At 40.6% G+C, this 15,286-nt stretch overlaps 1 protein-coding gene and 1 long non-coding RNA gene across 3 annotated transcripts in view; both read left to right on the forward strand.

The window, feature by feature from the left end:
• The first annotated feature begins 773 nt into the window (after window positions 1-773).
• PTBP3 (polypyrimidine tract binding protein 3) overlaps window positions 774-15,286 on the forward strand; it is a 111,774-nt gene continuing 97,261 nt past the window's right edge. The window contains exons 1-2 of one of the 2 annotated variants that reach the window (XM_030565646.1): window positions 880-922; window positions 9,371-9,404. In XM_030565646.1, the coding sequence (XP_030421506.1) occupies window positions 915-922; window positions 9,371-9,404 (42 nt within the window). In that variant the 5' untranslated portion in view covers window positions 880-914. Of the gene's footprint in view, window positions 923-9,370; window positions 9,405-15,286 lie in introns of both variants that reach the window. The other variant, XM_030565648.1, reaches the window with a different exon arrangement.
• On the forward strand, window positions 13,470-14,907 carry LOC115653038. Its single transcript, XR_004000824.1, has 2 exons — window positions 13,470-13,795; window positions 13,845-14,907. It is a non-coding gene; the product is annotated as an uncharacterized LOC115653038 (long non-coding RNA).

Consider the following 15,286-nt stretch of genomic DNA (forward strand, 5'->3'; position numbering starts at 1 on the left):
AACAGGTGGCAGCTTCACCGCAGGGCACCTCTAGGTGTAACAATGGCAGAGCCTGGTCCTGAGCGGGGTGAGGAACCCCCCCCCCGTCTCTCCGCCCCTGAAAGGCAGGGGCATCACCGTGCCTGGCACAGGGCGGAGTTGGGGGTACGACGCCCCATGGAGCTGCAAACTGCTGACGGGGGGGGTGGCAATTGCAGGCCTGGAGCGCCACCCAAAAGTGGTCTAAGTGGGCGGGGCCCCAGGTTTCCATTTCTGCACAGGCGCCTGTCAGCCCCACGGTGACACCCCCCAGCCCTACGGCTCCCCGGCCCCGCGATCCCTCACGGGAGGGGGGCTCACACCCTCGTTCCTCGGACAGGTGCCCGGCCCCTGGCTCCGCATGAGGCTGTTCCTCAGGCCCGGCTCGGCTACGCGCCGGCCCAAAACAGAAACCAGCCGCCCACCGCTGCGGGAGCAGAGCTGACTGAGCGTGCCCCCACCACCGCGAGCGCGCAGTGCGCAGGCGCCGAGGAGGCGAGGGGCGGGGAGAGGAGCGGAGGGGGCGGCTTCGCGCACACATTACGCGGAAATGTGGCCGGCGTGTGTGGCGCGCGCTGAGCGGCTCCGCAAGGAACGTCGGGGGCGGGGCGAGGCAGGCGCGCGCCGGGGTGGACGCCTTGCGCCGGCGACGTCGGGCGTTTGCTCCCGACGCACGCGCGCTCCCTCTCGCTGAGGTTGGGCCTGGGTGTGTCTCCTGCGGAGGGCCCCCCCTTCTCACCGTACCGCATGCGCAGAAGAGGCAGCCCCGCCTTCAGCCCTCACTCCGTCCCTCCCTATCCCGGCTCCTCTCCCATCCTTCTCGCGTTCCCCTCCCGTGCCACCCGCCGCCGCGCCGCTCCCCCCCCCCCCCCCCGCCGCTTCTTCCTGTCTGTGCCATGGATGGGTGAGTACCTGCCTGCCCCCCCCGGGGGCGCGGCCAGCCGGGGTTTTGCTGGGGAGGGGGGGAGCCGCGCTCCTGCCTGCGCCCGCCCGCTCCCGGCGGCCGCTTCCAGCCGCGGCGCTTGTGGGGATGTGGCTGGGTAGCGAAGGGCTCCCCTTGGGGCGGGCGGGGCGGCAGGTGGGGGGCTGACTCGCCTCCCCCGGGCTGGTGGGGCCCCGCCCGGTGTCTGAGGAGGGTCGGGCCCTGGGGGTTCCCGGCGGGGGGCGGACCAGGCCCTTGCGGCGTGCGGGGGAGAGGGTCCGGGTCCAACTTTGCTGACATCGGGCGAGGCTGAAACTTGGCGTGTCAGCGGCCGCCGCGGCCCCTCCTGCCCCGGGGGGAGGGGGGAGTTTCGGTTCGCAGCGGGAGCCGCGGCTGCTGCCGTTGGCAAGGGGAAGTGCCGCGCACGGGAAGCTCTGGCTCTGGCTCTGTTGCGCGGCGGGTCCCCTCGCTCAGCAGCGGGGCGAACGACAAGGCGAAGGGGAAGGAAGCGTGCGCCGCGCTAGTGAAGCCAGCCGCCCCGGACAGGCTGAACTGGGTGCTGGGAGGGAGGGGCTGTGTGTGGAGTGGAGCCTCCCCGGCTGCGGGTTATTGTCGGAGCACATGATCGTTTCACGGAGTATGGCTCAGGCAGCGTCCCTGCCTGGTCTTAGGTTAACATAGTCTGATTTTCAGGGCAACGTGTGTGATTTTGAGTTTTCTCTGTTGGAGGAGACTGCCCCGTAGGTTGATGTAAACAACCGTTGAGGAGACCTAAATCTGTCAAAGTTATCGTTTTGTTTTTGTGCTGGTGTAGTTCCATTGACTTGAGCACAGTTACTCCTGATTTGTAGTGGTGAGTGGAGTGACTTTATATAATGTTTTTTCCCCTGGTTTTTCATCGTAGATAATACGAATGTTTTAAATGTTCACAACAATTAATTTGGACTCTTGCTGGATATGTCACAGAGACAGACCTCTAAGTACCTTCTTGCCACTTCAGGTTAAACATAATTAAACAGACACATGCTATTTTGAATTCCCAATTCTGAATTGTAAAGTGACGATTTAATAAACTTTTTAAGACTGTAATTCAAAGCTGCAATTTAAGTCCATACCTTCATGTTAGCAATTTTTTTGTATGAAGCACAAAACTTCTGGATTCTGGAATGTTGAACTACAATCACTATATTACTGGAGCATTGCTCTTGAAACAGAGTTCTGTGTTTGAATGAAACATAACTGCTTCACCGTATTATTACAAATTGTTCTCTAACCTTATGAATCTTAGTTATATACTTTAAATACCATTTAAAATAACTTGAAGGCCTTGCTATTGCAAACACTTAAGGTGTACTTAACACTTTATGCAGTGAGTAGTCCTTTTGTCTTCAGTTGTACTCCTCACATGCCTAATTAAACACATGCATATACTGTATGTTCACAGAATTGGAGTATTAATATGTACACGTTTACAACAAATTTTAAGGGGAGGCTATTCAAAACCCAGTTAGTTTCAAAAATAAAATTTAAATTACTTGTGAGTTTCCTTGACAATATTGGTTTTTAAACCAAAAAAACATGATTACAAACTGGAGAAATATTTTGTATGATTACATTGTTTCCATAATCATATATGTATGTTGTAACAACAGTAGGAAGAAAAATGCTGTGGAAGTCTGACTTTAAGTACATGGTGTTACTTCAAAACCCAGTCCCATTCTTCTGTCAATTTAAAATCCAGTCTGATTTTTTTAAACTTCAGGTACTTACAGGTGACACCTAAGAATACTGAAACAAATTATGGACATACTATATTTGTACAGCACCTAACACAATGCAGCCCAGATTAGTCATAGTCTTCTAGTTCTACATAAATGATGATAATAGAGCTGGCAGCCTTCCAGCATAATGTTCTTTTGGAAGATGCTGATTCATCTAAAGCTACATGTTTTGCAGAAATGTGTGGGTTTTGACAACATACAGTTAAATGGAACTGAAGGTTTTAATCTTATTGGTACAGAAGCTATGGTTCTCTTTTTTGAAAAAACAAATTTTAAAAATTATAAAAATTTGAAAAGTAAAACAAATATTTTGTTCTGATCAGAATGATTTTTTTATTTTGTTTTAAAAGGAAACTTAGGGTTGGTTTTTTTTTGTTCTGTTCCAAACCAGATCCCACCCCCATCACAGAATTTCATATGAACAGAAATTCTGGGTTCCCACCTAGGTCTAGGCATTTTCTGTCTTTTTTTTTTTTTTTTTTTCACTTTGTATAGTTAGTTTTTCTCTCTATAATCATTTCTTCCTGTTTAATGTAGATTTTAAGGCTTCAACAGGAAAGGGGGTGGGGGAATGCAGGTACTACTAGATAACCTCATTTGTCTTTGGTAAAGGATCTTAGGGTTGTTAATATCTGCTTAGATTTTCAAAACTTAGATGACTTTGTTTCCAGTTTCTGGGTGCCCATTTGAAAGTTGAAGAAAGTTTTATATATAGTTGGCACCTACAAGCACTCGGAAAATTGGGCCCCTTTTGGGTTTCTCAGGTTGAAACCCCAAAATTGGTAGTTACTTTTGAAAACTTAAGCCTTCAAGAAAGGCATAATCAAAACTTAAATATAAATAAATCGAGTGCTAGCCTGGTTTTAGTCTTAAATTCTTGAGAACTTATTTCATGACAAAAAAATCTTAATTATATAAATCTTCAAAATGATTAAAATATTTTATAACATTGTTTGCTGAGAAAAAAGTTGCATGTTATATATTGAAGTTGTTGTGCAAACTGTACATACAGGAGGAACTTCATTTTTGTGGCATACTAAGGTTAATTTATACCTAAAACCAATGCTTAGTGAATGCAAGGTTATACTCAGAGAGGATTCATGTTTTCTCTAAGAAGTTTGGAACTTGATTTTTGCAACATTGTTCTTATGCCTGACAGCCAGAAGGAGTACCAGATTCTCTCTTTCATTGTCCCAGTGAAATGTAGTGGAGGGGAAATTGCATTTTAATTACTTTAGATCCAGTGGTGAGATTAAAAGAAAAAAATATAAATCACTTCATCCATGATTGATTTTTTTTTTTTGTCTACCAAACACAATAGGAAAATACATATTTTTAAATAAGCTCAGTTGTTGCAACTAAAGTAATTGAGCTTATTTAAAAACATTGGAACAATACTGGAACAATAAAAATGAACTGAGTAAGCACAATTATTAGGTATTCATTTACAAGATACATCCAGCCAGTTTGCTACTGGGTTCAGCCTCTAGCTGCAACTGCTTCCAGCTGAAAAGGTTATTGAACTCTGCCACACCGAATGTTCTAGCCTTAAAGGTGCAGTAATCTTTTGCTCACCATCAGAGATGGCTCTAGGCACCAGCAAACCAAGCATGTGCTTGGGGCAGCAGAATTCCAGGTTTGGCATTCTGGGTTGTGGGTTTTTTTTGTGTTTGTTTGCTTCAGCAGCTGCGCTCTCTGAAATTGGTTTTCTTCTTTTTGTTTTTTTGCTTGGGGTGGCAAAAAACCTAGAATCGGCCCTGCTCACCATAATTCTTAAGCCTTCATAGGCCACAACTGTTGTTGAGATTTATAATGCACTTCAGCTTTATTTAAACAGTTTTTGTACCAATTTAACTGCATTTCTAAACCAGTATACTTAAATAGTGCAAAAAAGTGTCTAAACAAGTCCTAAAAGAGCACATATCCCAAGCTCTGGATGTTCTTGACAAACTGTTAAATATTTTTAATACATAAACTTTGTCGCTTACTGACAACACACCAGCAACAACATGCATAAAACAGAAAATTAATAAACCACCACCAGTATTTCCTCAGCCATCTTCCAGCTCCTGATGGGCCACGCAACATTCCATAAAGGTTAACAAACTCTGGCTGTTATGAACCTGTGTGGGATGGACCCTAACACATTGCTCTGTGAACAGTCTCCCTTGATCTCTTACACAGTTTGAGCTGTAGCTCAGGCAACTCCAGTAATTGCAAATGATAACAATATAAAATAATGTAGTGGTCTTCTCTGTTTGTTTTTTAACCAGTTTCTCCTTTTTAAAGTAAGTCTATGCCATAATTACATCCAGATACGATAGAGTTGGATTTAATTGTGTAATGAAAATATGGCTAGAGCACAATACTTGTAATTCTCTTACAGTGTACGCTGGATGATTCAACAATTGCACAATATATGTATCCTTGATTTCATTTTGTCTGTGTGACTGAAGTAAAACATTGATAACTTGTTTTCTCAGCAAATTCATGATAAAGGATCAGGCATTTGAACACAGTTGTTGGTGCATGATTGATTTGAGTGTGCTGGAATTTAAAGCTTTGCAGGGATAGCTTGTTAATTACAGGTGAACAGTCTCATAGAGCCTTCAGCTCGTACTGAGGAGGAAAGAAGCTAATAGTTTAACTCTTGAGTATTTGAAAAATATAGCTCAAGAAACTGATTATGTACAATGTAATGTTCATAATGGTCTCTTTCAATCTTAACAGGTTTGGCTATAGATGCAGAAGTGTCGCTTAATGCTCATTTTTCCCATGCTATGAAAGGTCCCCTCTGACACACATTACAGTTGAATGTTTTTAGAGCATGGGTCATTGAACTAATAAAACATTGTTTAAATCTTCTTTATTTTGTTTTGGGTGCTCTTGTGTTTCACAAATGTAATTTTTCACAACACCTGAAGAAAATGGTTATTTTTTTAAAATCCTAAACATGTGAAAATAAGAGTCTGCGTTTTAATGAGCATGCAAATAAAATAATTTTCAACAGAAGTGGTATAGTAGCCAGGGCATCAGGATGAAGGGGAAAAAGAACAGTTTTCTTGGTTACTACTGTTAATCCATTTTTCCCCAAACTTCCATCCCAAAAGCTGGTGGACTGAACACTCATCTATAAGTCAATGGTGTAACCATTGATCTGTCTGACTGCGCTGAGATGAATTTTCTTAGTCATATCACTTCATGTCACTTCAACTGTCTGCCATGCTTATTCATTCAAAGACGTGATGCATGCACAATGGAATTTAGACTGGTTAGGGAGGACAACTGGATCAAAAGAACACAGCTGTAATGAGTTTAAAAAAAAAAAAAGGGTTCATACAATTGTCCAAGTCTATGGTATTGTCAATAATTCCTACTAAGACCCCACAATTTAACCAAAGTATTACTAACTTTTTATATGTGCAGTGTACACAGTCACAAGAGTGATCCAAAGCTAGTATAATATTCAGATAGGAGCAGCAAAGTTGTTGGACTTTCTGGTCTATTCCCAAAGCAGGATTCTTACTAAGGGATCATTGATTGGTAACCCCTTCATTGTCTTTAGATAGTGAATGTGCATAACATTGGTGGTCACTTGCAGGATGGTCTTGTGAAGGAATGAAATACAACTCTTCCCCTTAGACTGTGGGAGAGAGCTATATGGAGCTGTTCTTCTGCTTTTCAAAAATATCTGGGGCAGAGTTTCCCTCTAAACCTTTGTTTGAATATCTTAACACCCAGGATGTGGGAGAACCTGGTTCAGTTCACCTTTCTCCTTGATATTTGGACATGTATTTGTCAGCTCAGGTGTGTCTGCCCTACCCATGGAACTAAGGAGTCAGTCTCTTTCTCTGGCACAACTTAATGATATAATTTATATAAACTGTCACAGCTTCAACAAGAGAAAATAGAATATCCCACAGTACAGTGATATAATATCCTCTCAGTTGAATGTGCTAGGGTACTGTGTATCCCCACGTGACACATCATCTGGTGTGCTAATGGTCCAGTTGTTTTATCAATGTCAAAATTAAGATTTAAATAGTTTTAAGTCAATAGCTGTACTCCAATTTTAGTCTTGTAATTGCAGACAGCATTTAGAGGAGAATTTGGCATGGATCTGTAGAATCAATTGCCTACTTCATTCACTGTGCAGTGGCGGACATGTTAACCAAGTGAGGTTGGGGACCTGTGGAAGGACTAGATGATGATTATGTGATTGTTCTCAATGTATATTCACCAAGAAGGAAAGTTATAGTTTCATGAGTATGTTAAGGTTGCAAAGTAAAGCATTCAAACTTTTTTTTGCAACTTCCTCTTAACAAATTTCTATTTTCTACAGAATTTTGTAAATGTGGAACTCGTTGCAAGACCACTTTATAATGCTGTCATACACACAATATGAACTTATTATGGCAAGGGTTTCTGCAGTAATTGGTATGTTTCAATATGCATCTTAAGCAAATACAGAAGTGGACAGGATTTATATAATGCCCACATGGATAAAAAGGTTTAAAAGTTTTTAGTTTCATCCAAAGTTCCATGTGCATACATAGGCACTAGATCTTTTTTTTCTTTTAGAAAATTGGCTTTTTAATATTAGCGTTTATTATATATATTAAAACATTATTTTAATAACTCTGTTAGGTTAAAGCTACCTTATTAAAATAATACTAGATAGTCCTTATCTCCATACAGTTACCAAAACTTAAACTTTCTACTCAGCCTACTAAAACATTAGTGCCTTTTGGGGAGGAGCGGGGTGAGCATGTCAAAAAAATTAGATAATAGGAAAATGCGTTTTGGAAAAAAAGCTGTGCTGCAGACTCTGCAGACTGAAAGCATTAATTTAAATAAAATAGTAAGAATCTGGGCTTTATGGTTACGAGGAAAGCTTCAATATAAACGAAGTATAGTGATTCACTATTGTCTTGAGACTCCAAGTAGCTTGAAACAATGAATTGTAGAGGTGGTGACACCTTTGCCCTCTATTCATTTCACTGGGATGTTGAGGACTCTAAAGCTTAGAGTTGCTACTAATACCAATATTAAGGCCTGGTCTACACCTAAAACTTAACTTGACTTACCTACATAGTCCAGGGTGTAAAAAATTTACTTTCCTGTGCGATGTACAGTAGATAAATTTGCCAAATCACCACTTTAGGCATGGCTAGGTCAATGGAAATAATATTGTTGATCTAGTTACAGCCTCAGAGAGGTGTGTTACCTACATTGATGGGAAGAAGCCCTTCCATCAATGGAGGAAGCATCTAAACTACAGTGTTACAGTAGGAAAGCTGCACTGGTGTTGCTGAGCTGCTGTAGTTTAGACGTATCTATAAGTATTTTATTGTTGTTCATTTAAATGGGTGGAATGAGGTAGAATATGGAAGCATTTCCCACTGGGAATGGGAATGGGAAGTTGCTGCAGGGAAGGAAATGCAGGGGAAGGAACAGAGGGAAAGTCATGGAAGTGGCTGAAAAATGGAGAAAGGAGAACAGAAAGGGAAGACAGCAAGAATTGAAGTGTCATAAATATAAGCATATTTTCCCCACTGAGTGAAGCTGGATGTAAGATAACACTGAAAGAAGTAGTAACTGAACTTTTATCCAATATATAAAGGTCTCATATTCTACCATCCATCTTTATGCAGATTTTTCATTGACATCAGTGGGACTGAAAGTAGCATATAGTCCTAAATTTATACCTCAGTCCAAAGTGTTGTGAACTCTCATGATTTTATTGCCACTCTTGCAACATCTGGTATCTTCTAAAAGGCTCAGATCCTGGAGTCATGTGGTTAGGTGAAAATCTAAGCTTTTGTTTATAAAAGTTGATTCCTGGCCTTTGTATTGCAGAGGAAAAGCTTTAAAAATGTGAACCCTAAAGCCTTCTGATTTTGAGTCATATACCGCCTCCCCATTTTTTATAATCTTCATGATTTTGCGGGCCTCATTTAACATTTTTGGCCACTTGGTGTTGACAATGCTGAAATCATAGTTAAAAAGTTGCATTCTTTCTACAGAATGAGTTTGATACCCCTAACCTAGTGTCTGGTGAAGCAGTTAAGGGTGGGGTAGGACAGATTTAATTGAGATGCTTTTGATAGTTTGACAGACTTTCATGACATTTTTATGGATGTGTGGGAGGAAATGATCTTTTAAAATGTAACTTTCTCATTTCTGTAAAATCCATACGCACAAGCTCAATTTTGAAGAACTATGGAAATTTGGGCTACAAAAATAGACTTGGTACATACCTGTAGTTCCAGAGTCAGGGGAGAGAGAAATGTTACTGTCCAGTGTTCCTTTTACTGTGTGTGTGTGTGAGAGAGAGAGAATGTCAAAATAATAAAGTACGAAATTGTATATGCCCCTTTTACAGTGACTGAGCGGAATTGCTATCACTTGTTGCTTCTACCAGCTAAAACTTTGCTTTATTTCATACTGTGCATTACTAGATTATCCAGTTTCCTTTGCAAAAAACAAAATAAAACAAAAAAAAAATCCACAACTCATCACATTCTTTCTTTTTATAATTTATAACAATGTTTTTCTTTCTTTCTTTAACCTTATTTATCACTGCCTTTGCAATAACTTGCTCTCTAACTTTTTCCATTTTCTCTCTTCATTTTTTTTTTTCATACAGTGTTGTTACAGATCTTATAGCAGTCGGTTTAAAGGTAGGAATCTTTTTCTGTCCTTTCATATGCACTTGTTACCCTCTTTATTTATAGCACTTCTATTTCTTGTTGATCCCATATTGATGTTCATATCAATCATGTATTATTGTGCTATTTATGTCTTAGCAATGTTCCTGTACCTTTATTTCAGCCTTTAATATTTTTTTAAAAACTGAGTGTTCAGCAGTCAATCTCCTGTCCTTTACAAGTAAGTCCACATGACTTTTTCTGACCAAACTTTAAAAAGTTTATTTACTAGAAATTGAATTTAGTGTTACAAATAGATATTTATGAAGGGCACTAATAGCATGTACTCTGCACTCAGGACCAGAGACATAGAAATGCCACTCTAACAAAATATAACGGGGACAGGGACATTTGGTGTCAATTGTTTTTGCTTCTGTTAAGGCCCATTACGTACATTTTCTATCTGAGAATCTAGTTCTCAGGCCCACTTTACATTGAGATTTTGTGCAGGCTGTAGTAAGAAACTGGAGTCTTGCAATTGTATTTAAAAATGCCAAATGTATTATTAACATTACTTATTTTTATTGTGGAAGTACCTAGTGGTCTCAGCCTCTTTGGGCTATGCATCTGGTAGACTTGCCCGCAAATATTTATCGTTGCTGGTTTATTATACATTTATCAAGATTCATTTTAGGCCGGTTGATTAATTGCAGTTAACTCATGTGATTAACTCAAAAATTAATCGTGATTAATCACACTGTTTAATTTCAATTGGTATTCTATTTTTATTAAATGTTTTTGATGTTTTTCTACATTTGCAAATATATTTCTACTACAACACAGAATACAAAGTGTACAGTGCTCACATATTGTTTTTATTACAAATATTTGCACTGTAAAAATGATAAACAAAAGAAATAGTATTTTCCAGTTCGCCTTATATAAGTACTATAGTGCACTCTCTTTATCGTGAAAGTGCAACTTACAAATGTAGATTTTTTTGGTTATATAACTGCACTCAAAAACAAAGCAATGTAAAACTTTAGAACCTACAAGTCCACTCAATCCTATTTCTTGTTCAGTTAATTGCTAAGACAGACAAGATACTGCTGTTTGCTTCTTATTTACAATGTCGCCTGAAGGTAAGAACAGGCATTCACATGGCGCTTTTGTAGCCGGTGTTGCAAAGTATTTACGTGCCAGATATGCTAAACACTGTGTGCCCCTTCATGCTTCTGCCACCATTCCAGAGCGCATACTTCCATGCTGATGATAATAGTTTTAAAAAAAAAATGCATTAATTAAATTTGTGACTGAACTCCTTGTGGGGAGAATTGTATGTCTGTTTTACCTGCGGTCTGCCATATATTTATTGTTATAGCATTCTCGGATGATGACCCAGCACATGTTCGTTTTAAGAACACTCTTTCACAGCAGATTTGACAAAACGCAAAGAAGGTACCAATGTGAGATTTCTAAAAATAGCTACAGCACTCATCTCAAGGTTTAAGAATCTGAAGTGCCTTCCAAAATCTGAGAGGGACAAAGTGTGGAGCATGCTTTCAGAAGTCTTAAAAGAGCAACATTCAGATGCGGAAACTACAGAACCCGAACCACCAAAAAAGAAAATCAACCTTCCACTGGTGGCATCTGACTTAGATGATGAATACCTGTATGAGCATGTGTTGGTCTGCTCTGCTTTGGATCGTTATCAAGCAAAACTCATCATCAGCATGAACGCATGTCCCCTGGAATAGTGGTTGAAGAAAGAAGGGACATATGAATCTTCAGCGCATCTGACATGAAAATATCTTGCAACGCCTGCTATAACAGTGCCATGAGAGTGCCTGTTCTCACTTTCAGGTGATATTGTAAACAAGAGCAGGCAGAATTATCTCCTGCCAATTGTTACCAAATTTGTTTGCCTGAGTGATTGGCTGAAGTAGCATTGAGTGAGCCTGTAGGCTATAAAGTTATTTTATTTTTGAATGCAGTTTTTTTTGTACATAGTTCTACATTTGCAGGTTCAACTTTCATGATAGATATTGTACTACAGTACTTGTATTAGGTGAATTGAAAAATACTATTGTGTTTTTTTACAATGCAAATATTTGTAATAAAAAATAAATATATAGTGAGTACTGTGTACTTTGCATCCTGTGTTGTAATTGAAATCAATATATTTGAAAATGTAGAAAACATCAAAAAATATTTAAATAAATAGTATTCTGTTTAACAGTACGATTAATTGTAATTTTTTTAATCGCTTAACAGCCGTAATTTATAGGTAGACAGATTTGTGATTAAAATTAAGACTGCCTCACAGACTCTAAACATTTAAAGTCATGCAGGACTTGACATTTTGGCATGTAAATATTTTTAGGCTTATGCATAATGATTTTCAAAGATCCAGGATTGTGCTGGATTCTTTTTCTCCTCAGTCTGTTTTGGCACTGTTGGCACAGATACTCTTAGCTGAGCGGCTTCAACTGCTCAGGTTTCTTTGTTAGAAGGAATCTCCTTTGTTTTCCTTACCTGACTTTCCCTGGTGCAGTTGATTCCTCTGCTTGCCCCATCAACACAACTGGTGCCATTAACACTCTGTGTCCATTGTGGCTCCATCAATACACATTTTAGTCACACCAGCGCTGCCAGCTCTGCTGATACACTCATGGATTATGCTGGAACTCTCCCGAGGCCGTAACTTTTCACATGCTCTGCAGCTATCCTGATTCTTCCAGCATCAATCATGTACATGACACTATTGATACAGTCTGTGGGCTTACTCGCACCACTAGTGCTGCTGATTTTGTGTGCCTTTTGATCATCCCAACCATTGCCTGCTTTGAACCTTGTCTGTGTCTTGTGTCCAAACATTCTGGAACCCCAGTGGGAACTGCTCCTCCCTATTCTGAGGATGTTTGTTTTTTCTTCGAACTCAGACAGTAGCCTGTTTCTCCTTCCAGTTCCTTTAGATCACCCTACAGGTCATCTTCAAATACCAAACCTAAAGACCAAGATTGGTTCCCTACAGGAACTTCCAACTTGAGTCACCCACCATCGATGTCTCAGATTCTTTTCCTCCATGGCCTCATTGGTCTTGGGCTACCCTAAGAGATTGTAGATTTAACTCCTGCACTACAGAAGTTTCTCAGCATCTTCCTGCCATCCTGCAACCTGATGTCATGGATTCTGTAGAGGAAGGACATTCTTCAAGTCTCTTCCACTTGCTGGACATAGTGGTAACTCCAGAGTAGGCTACCTCTCAGAGTAGTCCCAGAAGACTCCAGAGTTTTTTCAGATCCTAATGAAGATGGTGGTTATCTTTGTTTAGGTGGAGGCAGGAGAACTGCATGCTTTCCTGGATGTCCTACAGATACCTGTTCCAGGAATGGGTTGCCCTTTCTATCAGTGAACCTTTAGTAGACTCGGTGAAGGCTCTGGCAGACATCGGCCTCTCTACCTCCTCTAGCTAGGGTAGACAGAAGATACCAAGTCCCTCAACAAGACTTCGGCTATTTCTTCACTCTCTCCCAGCTCCTGATTCCTTGGTGGTTGCAACCACTAACAAATGATTTTTCCAATCCCACGCTAAGATCATCCCAAAGATAAGTAATGAAAGAGACTTTATCTGTATGGGTGCAAGGTTTATTTCATTGCCACACTTAAAATGAGAGTTGCCAATTATCAGGTTCTTTTATCTAAATATAATTAACATCTTGGCTAGCTCCAAGGTGACGTTTTTGGTGGCAATTACTTATGGAAGGAGGCTTTCAGAACTTCAGGCTCTCCTAGCCAACCCTCCTTCCATGGCCTTTCATAAGGACAAGGTGTTAGGCCAGTGGCTCTCAACCTTCCAGATTACTGTATCCCTATCAGGAGGTCTGATTTGTCTTGCATACTCCAAATTTCTCCTCACTTAAACTGCTTGCTTACAAAATCAGACATAAAAATACAATAGTGTCACAGCACACTATTACTGAAAAATTGCTTACTTTCTCATTTTTACCATACAATTATAAAATCAATTGTAAAATAAAAACAATTCACTGTATAGTATATAGAGCAATATTAAGTCATTGTGTGACATTTTAATTTGTACTGTCTTCACTAGTGCTTTTGTTGTAAAACTAAGCAAATATCTAGAGTTGATGTACCACTTGGAAGACCTCTGGGTACGTGTACCCCTGGTTGAGAACCCTTGCTCTAGGCAACATCCTAAGTTTATGCCTAAGGTAGTGTGAGCCTTTCTTCTAAACCAAACCATTAACTTTCTGATGTTTTCCCCAAAGCCCCATATGTGTAAGGCTAAGGAACCACCTCCATATCTTGAATGTTCCTAGAGCCCTGGTGTTTTACTTGGACCATACAAGACCCTTTAGATCTTTCCCCAGACCTTGTGTCTTATGCTGAAAGAGCCAACGGTCTCATAGACTGACTGATAGACTCTAGGACTGGAAGGGACCTCGAGAGGTCAATCAATGTCATCTCAGCAAATCTCACTGGGCTTCTGACTCTCTCTCAGATTCTGCCACGAGCTTTCTGAAGTGTCTCCTCCATCAAGGAAAAACAGCTCACTCCGCCAGAACTAGTGTACCACTTCAACTTTCCTGAGCAATGTTCCAATAGTGGATATGTGCAAGGAAACAACAGAGTCATCTGTGTGTACCTTCCCTACTCCTTATACCATCACTCAGGCCTCTCTTGATGCCAGTTCTGGCAAGTCGGTGTTGCCATCTGTCCTCAGATGATCCGAAGTCCCTCCATCTGTGAATGAACTGCTGATGTCACCTATAGTGGAGTGTGTGTGCGCACAATCTACCTTCAGTGAACACAGAGAACAGTTGATCTCCATCCTCTTTATAATAGCCCTTAACATATTGAAGACTTGCATCCCAATGCAGTCATCTTTTGTCAAGACTAAATGTGCCCAATTTTTTAATCTTTCCTCATAGGTCAGGCTTCCTAAACCTTTTATCATTTTTGTTGCTCTTGTCTGGAATCTCTTCAATTTATTGACATCTTAATGTGTGGTGCCCAAAACTGGATTAATCATTCCAGTTGAAGCCTCACCACTGCTGAGTACAGTGGCACAATTACATCCCATATTTTGCGTATGGTAATCCTGTTAATAGAACCCAGAATACTTAGCTTTTTTTACAGTTGCATCATGTGGTTGACTCATCGTCAATTTATGATCCGCTGTAACCCCAAGCTCCTTTTCTGCGATGCTGCCTGGTTTGTCCAGTTCTGCTCGCTCTTCCACCTATGCTCTTTCAATGAGGCAAAATTTGCTTCAAGACGTTCAAATAAATTTCAGCTCTTACCATTTTAGATGTTGCATGTTATCCGCCTCCCCCCAAAAAAGGATATTTAAAATTGGTGGTTTGGTCTGATTCATTTGGAAGCTAAAAAATACATTCAGAATTTATGTTCAATGATTTAACCAGTGTAAAAATCATTTTGGATTCCTATTATGTGACTACAAATCACTTTTGAAACTACCTAGTATTTTTCCTAGAAGGAGGATGTGTGGGAAAAAAAAATAGTTTAGTTCACTTTAACTGCAGGGAATTATGGACCTTCATTCATTTGTATTTACAATCTGTGAATGATATTCCAAGACCTCATGAAGGCATGCTCTGGATGAGCCTCACTGCTAGAGCTCAGGTCTACTTACAAACCCAATCCCTTCAACATATAGGAAAGAGTATTACTCAACATTACACCTGCAGGTTCAGGAGGTCAAACAGCCTCTCTCCAATAAATATAACAGCTATCATGGTAGTGAAATAAGAAAAGGTCTGCTTCTCTCCCTTTTGACTTTTTTCTGTTGGTGGCATCCCACTGTCTGCCAACCAGTAAGTTATGACACAAACTTTTTGTTCAAGTTCCATTTTTTTTTCTAGCTATGC

The sequence above is a fragment of the Gopherus evgoodei genome, chromosome 6 (assembly GCF_007399415.2).
Source record: "Gopherus evgoodei ecotype Sinaloan lineage chromosome 6, rGopEvg1_v1.p, whole genome shotgun sequence".
NCBI classification, from domain to species: Eukaryota; Metazoa; Chordata; order Testudines; family Testudinidae; genus Gopherus; species Gopherus evgoodei.